Source organism: Calliphora vicina, chromosome 5, assembly GCF_958450345.1.
Source record: "Calliphora vicina chromosome 5, idCalVici1.1, whole genome shotgun sequence".
Lineage (NCBI taxonomy): Eukaryota > Metazoa > Arthropoda > Insecta > Diptera > Calliphoridae > Calliphora > Calliphora vicina.
Genome location: NC_088784.1, coordinates 59,437,879 through 59,449,205, shown reverse-complemented (window position 1 = coordinate 59,449,205; position 11,327 = coordinate 59,437,879). Strand labels below are relative to the sequence as shown.

General features: G+C 35.9%; 1 protein-coding gene across 1 annotated transcript; it reads right to left on the bottom strand.

The window, feature by feature from the left end:
• Positions 1-1,478: 1,478 nt before the first annotated feature.
• On the bottom strand, positions 1,479-6,848 carry LOC135961283 (uncharacterized). The gene has a single exon (XM_065512779.1). The coding sequence runs from the start codon at positions 6,846-6,848 to the stop codon at positions 1,479-1,481; it is 5,370 nt and encodes a 1,789-aa protein (XP_065368851.1).
• Between the last annotated feature and the right edge of the window lie 4,479 nt (positions 6,849-11,327).

The window sequence follows — 11,327 nt, the reverse complement described above, 5'->3', positions numbered from 1 at the left end:
AAAGCATGTTGCCTACATAACAACATTTTTATGAATGTAAATAACAGTGCCAGGTAAATTCTCAGCGAGTTGTTAAGTTTTCCCTAATTAATTTGCCATCGGAACACAAACGAAGAAATACGATGATTTTTAAAATTGACCATACCCGAGGTGTCCTACTTTGGGGCCTTATATGGGAGCTATGACAAATTATGGACCGATCACCATAAAATTAGGTCGTGTGATTTATGTCTATATGAAAGTTATTTATGTTGAATTTTGTGTATATATCAATATTTTTAAGTGATTTAAGCACGTTAAAGTGATTTTCGGAAGCGGGTCTATATGGGAGCTATAACTAATTATGGACCGATCGTAACAAAATTTGGTGACATGAATTTTGTATATATAAAACTTATTTGGAGCGAAATTTGTGTAGATACATATATACATTAAACATTTATGACCGATAAAGTGCAATTTCGAGAGGACATTTGTATGGGGGCTATGTAAGGGTAACAAAAGTCAATTAACTGGACCATAAGAAAAATTTAACTAGATTTTTAAAAAATAACTGGACAATTTAAAAATGCTCTTATAGTTCAAAAAAGTTAAATTTAAGTTAAGTTTTTTTTACAAAAATAAAAAAATAACATAAAATATAAAGAAACATTAAATTCAGTCCTACATATATAACTAATTTTGGCGAAATTTTTGGCATACCACCACGTGATGGCCAATGTTGTATTAGTAATGAAAATCATTTTTTTAGGTCATTTGGAATCATAAACATCACACACCAACACCAATTTCTAAAATAAACCAAATTTTTGCTCTAAGTACGTAATATCAAATTTTAAAAATTGATTTGCTTCGAATTTTAAAGTTTTTGTTTCGAGAGATAACTGGCTCTGTCGCTGGCTGCGACCTGTGCCTATATGTTGAGGACAGCGAATTTAACCAGTCTCAAATAAATGAACCACAAATTTACAATTAATGATGCATATACTTGAGCAACCGTTTATTTCTAAAAAAAGAACTTATTACAAAAAAATAACTTATAAATATATTAAGCGACTTACCGCAGTCTTTATCCCCAACAAACTAAATTTTAATTCTAAAGCCAGTTATTACTGAGCCTACAAATTTCTTTTTGTTTATGTACTATTACAACAGTTCATTTCCAAATAAATAAACTGAACGAAAATACTGCAGTATAATTTAGGGACAAAAAGTGCGATTAGTTCGTAAACAAATATGAACAAAAGGGAATACAAAACAATATAAAAAAATCCTAACGGACAAATGAACCAAACAACAATGATCATACAATTGGTAAATAAGACAATTTAAGTAAACATTAAGGTAGCTCACAAACAATAAATATAAACAGACCGAAATAATTAAAATTAATAAAAATAAAAATGGTAATAAATTTAAATAAATAAATATATGAGCCATCGGCGACATTCCCACCCCCGTGGATCGGCAACGATTCACTACTCCAAATCAAGGACTGCTAGTTTGGAAACTGGGCGTTTAAGTATTCCACTACTTGTTTGGACATCAGCTCTTCGGATTACACCATCACTGCCAGGAAACACATTTACGACACGACCTCTCTTCCAATCTCGGCGGGAAACAGCTGGATCACAAATTAGTAGAAGATCTCCCGGGGCCACAGGCTTCGTATGTTCGCACCATTTGGACCGTCTTGTAAGTGTGGGCAAATATTCCACAACCCATCTTTTCCAAAAATGATCTCGTAGCTGTCGAGCAATTCGCCACTGCTTCTTCAGTACCACTGGCTTTGTAATTTCAATACCTTCTGGCGTTTGAGCCGTATTTGCAGAACCCAACAAGAAATGATTAGGCGTCAATGGTTCTTCGTCTTCCGGACTGACAGGCAAGTGAGTCAATGGGCGAGAGTTCACGATGTTTTCGGCTTCAATTAAAAAACTTTGCAAGGTGTGCTCTTTTGGGGCGACTTCTTTTAGGGTTACTCTTAAAACCTTTTTAACACATTGAACCATTCGCTCCCATATTCCACCTTCTGCAGGATTATGTGGACAATTAAACTGCCATTCAATGCCCCTTGTGGACAACTCATCTTCAATTTTAACCAGATCAAATACTTCATCAAATCGCTGGGCTTCTTGGTTAACTCCAACAAAATTCTTTCCATTATCACTCCGAATCTTCAACGGGGTGCCACGACGATTTATAAAATTCCGTATAGCCAAAATACACGAATCAGTAGATAGATCATAGGCCACTTCTAAATGTACAGCTCTGATTGTAAGGCACGTAAACAGGGCAACCCAACGTTTTTCATGGCGTCTACCAACAGTCACATTTAATGGGCCAAAATAGTCAACACCAGTATAAGTAAATGGCCGGACATATGGAGTTAGTCTATCACTTGGCAACGATCCCATAAAAGGAGCTACTGGAACAGCACGACGAATCTTACAAATGTTGCAATTTGATGTGGTCTTACTCAACAGATTTCGAAGTCGTGGAATCCAGAATCTTTTCCTTATTTCGCCTATGGTAGCCTCAAAATTTTGATGTCTCATTTTATTATGCACATGGGCAACAAATAGTTGTGTAAAGCGGTGACAGGGCGACAAAATAATGGGGTGCCTGGCATCTAAAGGCAACCAACTCGCAGCATCAATACGACCGCTCACTCGAAGTAAATTATTTTCATCAAAATATGGCGAAAGGGAAAATAACACGTTATCCTTTTTTAAAGAACCATCAGATTTTAAAACGTTTATTTCAAAGGCGAAACACTCTTCTTGGGACAGACGACACAGACTAGTTTCAGCAACCCTTAACTCTTCAGCACACAGGCATCTCGAACCATTACATTTATCACAATTTCGGCAGTGATTGATAAATCTCAGAACCCAAGCCATTGTTCGTTTAAGCCTGAGAAATGAAGAAAAACGATTAAAATCAATAACTAAATTTGTACTAACCAGCATAACAAATTTGGGGCGTAGTTCTTCTTCACACAAATCATCAGATTTCTCAGAATTCTTATTCGGCCAGTCAGCTTCGTTTTCATACAAAAATTGTGGCCCTTGGAACCAACGTGTTTCAATGGAAAAATCAACTTCATTTTTAGCTCTTGTAGTATCATCGGCAACATTGAGATCTGTAGGCAACCATCTCCAATCAGTTGGGCGTGTCGAATCAAGTATTTCGGCAATTCGATGGGCAACAAATGGTTTATATCTCCTGCTTTCAGAACCAATCCAACTAATGACGGTTGTAGAGTCACTCCAACAGATTCGACGAGAAACTTTGAGTTCATGTTCCTTCATTATAGTGTCCATCAATCGGGTCCCCAAAACGGCGGCTTGTAGTTCTAATCTGGGAATAGTCATACATTTCAATGGGGCACATTTCGACTTGGCAGATATAAACGACACTCCTATTTGTCCATCAGATGTTGTATATCTCCAATAGCCAACTGCACCGAAGGCATCTTCACTGGCATCAACAAAAACATGCAGCTCTAACTCCAAGGGCAAACCATTTCCAAAATAAAATCGTGGAACCTTTACATGGACAACATTTCTTAACTCTTGGCGCCATTTATTCCACATCGCTTGTAATGACGCGGGCAACATCTCGTCCCAAAGTACATTATGTCTCCAGACTTCTCTCATCAAAAGTTTGGCAGTTATCATAAAATGGCACAAAAAACCAAGTGGATCAAAAATGGACATTACGACACATAATAACTCACGCTTTGTGGGACACCTTTTACCAAGGATGACGTCAGAATTCACACGATGGAATTTCAAAACAAATTTGAACGTGTCGTCCTTTGGATCCCAAAACATGCCAAGTACCTTTTCAGTTGAACCCTCCAACTCATTTAATCCACCTGAGAAACTAACCTGATGATCTGAACATCCTTCTAGAGCCACAACCACCTCCGATGAATTCGATGTAAATTTACGCATTTCAAAACCAGCAGCTTTATGTATTTCACGAACTTGTATGGCTATTTCAATGGCTTTTGACGGATTTACAAAACAGTCTACAAAGTCATCTACGTAATGATGGTCCAAAATTGACTTCACGGCTCTAGGGAAACGATTTCGATGCTCCATTGCATTTGTTTCCTTCACATAATGGGCAATACAGGGCGAACAGGCAGCTCCAAACGTCATCACAAGCATTTCATACACTTCCGGTGGACCACTAGCATCATCTCGCCACAAGAACCTCTGAGAACACCTGTCTTCCTCAGCAACAACAACTTGATGAAACATTTCCTTTATGTCCCCACAAACAGCTACGGAACCGATTCTAAAATTAAATAAAACTGATGGCAACGGTTTGTACTGCTGAGGGCCTTTCAATAACTTTGAATTCAACGAGACACCTTCCACCTTTGCTGCTGCATCGAACACCATACGAATCTTCCCTGGCTTATTAGGGTTTACGACACCAAAGTGGGGCAAGTACCATGTTCTCGGATGAAACGTATCGACTTCACTCAATGATAATTTGCGTACATACCGCTTCTGCAAATATTCACTCATTATTTGTTTATAGGCCGCACCAAATTCAGGATTATTTTTCATTTTTCTTTCCATTCCAAAAAATCTATTAAGGGCCATGGAATAGCTATCCGGCAGGACTACGTCATCATTACACCATAGTAGTCTGGATTCAAATCTTCCGGCAACCCTCTTCGTCGAATTTCTCAATATCTCTCGTGCACGTAAATCATCTCTTGACTCAATCACTGGTAGAGCCTTAACACCAAAATTTTCAGTTTCAAAATAATTTGCCACCAAATTATTTAAATTATCCAACTGTGTCAGCAAACATGTTTGGGTTCCAGGGCGACCTCCTTTCACGTTTCCAAAAACAACCCATCCAAGAGGAGTATTGGCAGCATATGGACCAGCATCTTCCAAAGGGACTATTTCATCGGGCAATCCTAAATGGCAATGGTCCAATCCAATTAGTACCTTTGGAGCCACACATTCATATGAGTTTAAAGGCACACCATGATTCTTTACTAAATCCGCATTAAAACTCTGACTAGGCAACTTCAAATTCGAGACACCATACACATTTTTCAAAGCATATTTCCTCTTCTTATTAACACCGCTCACATGAAGATCCACCACCATAACTGGTTCTTGTGCCGATTTACCACCATACCAACTCAAATTCAATTGACTTTGTCGACCATGCAGTCCAAGCTGTCTCACTAAAGAGCTATCCATCATCGTGACCGAAGAACCTTCATCTAGGAGTGCATAAGTTTCAATAGCACAATTTGGTCCATAAAGAACCACTGGGAGCACTCTGAACAACAAATGACTTCTTTCACTAGCACTTGAAACACAACTAAGCACTGGTTCGACTGTTGAAGCTCTCTCTGTTGGCGGCACATTTACGGATCGTTCACTTGGTTCATTAGGTTTAGTTTCATGCAGTAATTTATTGTGATTTCTTTGGCACTTTTCCATTGGACACTGCTTACGCCGACGACAATCTTTACTTGAATGACCACCACTGAGACACGAAAAACATAACTTCAATCTCTTCACTTCACTCCATCTATTAGGCACACTCAATTCTAAAAATTTCTTACAATCAAAAATTTTATGTGGGCCAACACAATAAAAACATTTTAACTGACGTTCTGGGCCATCAGAAGCATATAAAACCACTTTTCGTTTTGGATCACTGCTAGATCTATTGCCACTTAAACTGCTTATTTGCACACTTCTTACCAAATTTGCAACACGCTGGAGCCAGGTACTAAAATCCAAAATAGTCGGCAACTGAGGTAAAGTTGAAGCAAACTGGGCCCAATCCAAACGTTTGCTCATTGGAAGCTTCTGTACTAACTCCTCCATGAGTGTTGGATTCGACAAATGTTGATAACCATTGGCAGATTCCAAAAATGCTGCTAAATTTCTGACCTTAATGGAATACGGCACCAATTTATCGATCACGTTTTCTGCTATGGGCTGAACTTCCTTCATCTGTTGCAATTGGCATCGAATAAGCAACTCTGGGCGACCATATTGTAGCTTTAATTGCTCTATAACTGTTGGCACATTATTTGGGTGGATGAGCAATGACTTCACGCACTCTCTGGCTTCACCTTTCAAAGCCTTCTGCAATCTCAAACAATTTTCAAAATTATTGTATGAATATGCCGCTGTCGAATGTTCAAGGGCAGACAAAAACATTGGCCAGTCCTCGGGAGTACCACAAAATTCGGGCAGATCATAAAGTTTGCGTTGTACTGGCATGGGCACTGTAGCAGGGGAAACAATAAGAGGCTGAGATGTCATCAACTGGTCTGACTGACTAACATAGGAATATGGCGTTGGATTCCGGCGATCAACCATGTTCTCAGGGCCACTGCTAATACTTTGGATGACTGGCGCATTATGCCCATTAACATTCGGCGTATTTAAATTTTGATTTGCTCTTAAAGCACGTTGAGCGTTTGCCAATTGAGCTTGCAGGATATCAATTTGTCGTTGCAGGTTCTCATTATCAGACGATATGGTTTGTGGTGGCTGGGTTCTCACATTAGGACCGGGCACTAACGGCGGCAGACTAAAGGGCTCTTCACTTGTTGAACTGAAAATGTTTTGCGTTGATACAGCAGGTGTCGGTTCTCTAGGGGCACTTATAAAGGCACTAGTTACGGTTGTTGTCGTTCCGAGGGCAACAGAACTGACATTTTGTATCGACGGCATTTGAGAAACATTTGCTGAACTATTTGTTCCGGCAGGCGTGGAACTATTCACATTTTGGCTAGTTGCTGTCTGCAAACGAGAGCTTTTTCTAGATGGTGACCGTTGCATCTTGAATCACAAATATTTTCAAAGGGCACACAAATTCACAAATATTTAACAGCAACACACTCCAAATATTTTACAAAAAATTAATTTGTTCCGGCAGGCTTGGGGCTTCACAAAAATTCACAACTTAATTGCTATTCACTGCAGATTAAAATTTAATTGCTCCGGCAGCCAAGGAACCACACAATTTATCACAAATAAAAAACACAATTTGTTCCAGCAGGACAGGTTACAATACACACAAATTCAGCTTAAAGTTTTACTCGTTCCGGCGTGTAAGGAACCACAAAAATTTCATACTTTAGTTTAAACACTTGTACCGGCAGGCATGGGACGGCTTCACAATTATTTCTATTTGTTCCGGCAGCTTGGAACAACAAATTCACATAAAGTACAAGTAAAATGTTCCGGCAGGCAAGGAACCACAAAATCCAATAAAATTTGTTCCGACGGGCAAGGAACCACAAGATCGCTCAAAAAATTGCGAAATAAAATTTGTCGCTGGCTGCGACCTGAGCCTATATGTTGAGGACAGCGAATTTAACCAGTCTCAAATAAATGAACCACAAATTTACAATTAATGATGCATATACTTGAGCAACCGTTTATTTCTAAAAAAAGAACTTATTACAAAAAAATAACTTATAAATATATTAAGCGACTTACCGCAGTCTTTATCCCCAACAAACTAAATTTTAATTCTAAAGCCAGTTATTACTGAGCCTACAAATTTCTTTTTGTTTATGTACTATTACAACAGTTCATTTCCAAATAAATAAACTGAACGAAAATACTGCAGTATAATTTAGGGACAAAAAGTGCGATTAGTTCGTAAACAAATATGAACAAAAGGGAATACAAAACAATATAAAAAAATCCTAACGGACAAATGAACCAAACAACAATGATCATACAATTGGTAAATAAGACAATTTAAGTAAACATTAAGGTAGCTCACAAACAATAAATATAAACAGACCGAAATAATTAAAATTAATAAAAATAAAAATGGTAATAAATTTAAATAAATAAATATATGAGCCATCGGCGACAGGCTCATTGTACAGTTCTATAATAATACAGGAATAACTTTATAGGGCTAAATTCATGCATTACGTTATACATAAAATACAAATATGCCTCTGACAAACCTTCATCTATATATTAATCATCATCATTATAACAAATTCAAATGACTTTTACCTATTTACTGCTGGCCAAGAATATATTAATCGGTCGGTTGCTGGCTAGATACTAATCACTGTATGGAAAAAATTCAACTGACTATACATTTCACAATTGTATAACTATACAATTACATAATACCGGTAAGCCTCCATATACACGGTACTTTATTTACGCGAATTCGATATAACGCGAACTCAAATTAGCAACCATTTTTTCAAATACGCGACTTTTTTTACACGATTTTTATATAACGCGGCAACGAACAACAAGAAATGAAAAAAAAACACAAGCGAATAACAGATTTCTTTTTTGAAAACTTCGTTAATTTTTATGAATATTTTGTTTTTTTAATTGATTTTTTTTCCTTAATTTTCGATAAGAAATAATTTTTTTAGTTGAGTGTTTTTACTTTAATTTTTTTAAGTAAGTTTTTAGAAGTACAAATAAAATAAGTTTACTTAAAGTATATATCGTCGCCTTAAATGCAAACGGACGTAACTAAATTTTTATTGTTTTTACAGGATACGTTATAAAATCAATTGTTCAATCAATCAAAAACTCGATTTTGAATTTTAGTTTTCTATTTAGTGTTTTCTATTTAACGCGATTTTTAAGTCCCAATTTCTTTTTTGTTATGTGACTGATGTATTGTTTTACGCGAAATAAAAAATTATTGTTCCCACAAAAGCATTTCATTATAAATTAAAACCTCGTTTTACGCGAATTTAATTTAATTTTAGGCCCAAAAAACCGCGTAAATGGAGGCCTGTATGTAATAATAAAAAATATAATTAATACAAAAAATATTTTTCTAAATGAAAGAAATTATTTTTTAACTGGACAAATTGTATTTTAGCTGGAAACTGGACAAGAAACAAAAAACTGGACAATCCAGGCCATTCCAGGTCGTCTGGCAACCCTAGGGCTATGTGAAATAATGGAGCGATTTCAGCCAGTTTCAATAGGCTTGGTCCTTAGCATCAGAAAGTGATTCTAAGTCGATCGGTATACTTTAAGGTGGGTGTTAGACTAATATTTTTGGGCGTTACAAACATCTGCACAAACGCATTATACCCTCCCCACTATGGTGGTGTAGGCTATAACTATGGTGGTGTAGGGTATAATTAAAGCTGGATGGATGTCTAACTTACCAGATGGAATTTTTTTATAGTAGATGCAGGGAATGCCAGGTACTTTTTATGGCTGTCCCCAACCAAAATTAAAACAAGTAAGAAAGTATGGTCGGTCAAGCCCGACCATATAATACCCTACACTAAGTAAAAGAGCAAAACATTTTTCTTTTAAAATTTCAATAATTTATATTTTTGAGTGATTTTCGAAGGTGGGCCTAACATGGGATCTATGACCAATTATGGACCGATCACCATGTAATTATGTCGTGTGATTTATGTCTATATTCAAGTTAAATATGTTGAATTTTGTGTGTATACTAACATTTTTGAGAGATTTATGCACGTTAAAGTGATTTTCGGAAGCGGGTCTATATGGGAGCTATGACTAATTATGGACCGATCGTAACAAAATTCGGTGACATTAATTTTGTGTATACAAAACTTATTTGGAGCGGAATTTGTGTAGATACATATATAAATTAAACATTTATGACCTATAAAGTCCAATTTCGGGAGGACATTTGTATGGGGGCTAGGTGAAATAATGGACCGATTTCAACCAGTTTCAATAGGCTTGGTCCTTTAGCTGAAAAAATATGTATCGAAATATCTTCAAAATTGCGACCTGTACTCTGCGCACTAAGTTTACATGGACAGCCAGCCAACCAGACTGACGGACGGACGGACATCGTTTAATCGAATCAGAAAGTGATTCTAAGTAGATCGGTATACTTTAAGGTGGGTGTTAGACCAATATTTTTGGGCGTTACAAACATCTGCACAAACGCATTATACCCTCCCCACTATATCCTGAATAGGTTTTACTTAAAATTCATAACAGTAAGGAAATAGAGCTCATTCGCCAAAAAATTGCCAAATAATTTGTTTTTCTCGAAAAATTCAAAATTTAAATCGCAGGTACGGAAAAACTATAAGAGATATTTTCATAATTTTCACATTTTTATTCCCTATTATATTCTCAATAAAGCCCAATGAGATGATCAACAAATTCTGAAATTTGTTTAACAAAATTTTTAAAAATTTGAAAATGGAGTTTTGAAACTGCCATTAAAAAATTTTATTTTTTTGGTCATACCTGCGAATAGGTTAACGGTATCCTACGAAGACAAAAACTCATATACAAGTAAATATGGATATATTTTAAGTAAAAATTAGGTTTTGTTTTAATATTTATCAAAATATGTTAATTTTGTTCATACATTTCTTGTTCTAGTTGCCTGAGACACGTTAATGGCCTGGCGAATTGTTAATAACTTTAACATTTATTGACCAATTTCTGGTTTTTATGTCTCATTAGAACGACAATTACGTACACATTTCAATTATTTTAAACAGAATTGCAAAAGTAATTTTTAATGGCAAAATTTTTGCAAAAACTGAAAAAAATGCATTTTTTCCCCTTGTGCATCTCAAAATTTCAGAGGTCTTATGAGTTATAACTTATAACTTATAAGTCGTCTGAATCTACAATAGTTGTACAAATGTTGTTGATAATTTCTATATAAATATTTTGTACAACACCTACAACATTTTTACATATGTTTTTCGTATGTATGAAAATTTAAGTGTTACCAAAAGTTCATATTTATACATAAACAAAACAATTTGTTCATTTTAGTGTCAAATAACAACCAAACGGTAACACTGAAATCAGTTGATTTATTTAATTTATGAAAAACGATAATTTGTTTTAAATATTTGTCAATTGTTTGCATTATGAAACAATTCAGACATTAGTTTGCTATTGTTCACTGCACTATTAATTTTACATATTAATAGACTTTGGGATGTTTTGTTTTTATCTGTTTCTTTTGGCATTTTCAAGGCTTCCAAAGGTAAACTTACGACTTTGCGAAATTTGCGTTTACAACCACAATAGTTGTATCATACAACGTACAACATACAACTACGTTGTGAATTGGACCGATGTATTAAATATTTTACTAAAAACAATATTTGTGGATTTTTGGGGATATTTTTAATTTTGGTTGGGGACAGCCATAAAAAGAACCTGGCATTCCCTGCATCTACTATAAAAAAATTCCATCTGGTATGTTAGACATCCATCCAGCTTTAATTATACCCTACACCACCATAGTTATAGCCTACACCACCATAGTGGGGAGGGTATAATGCGTTT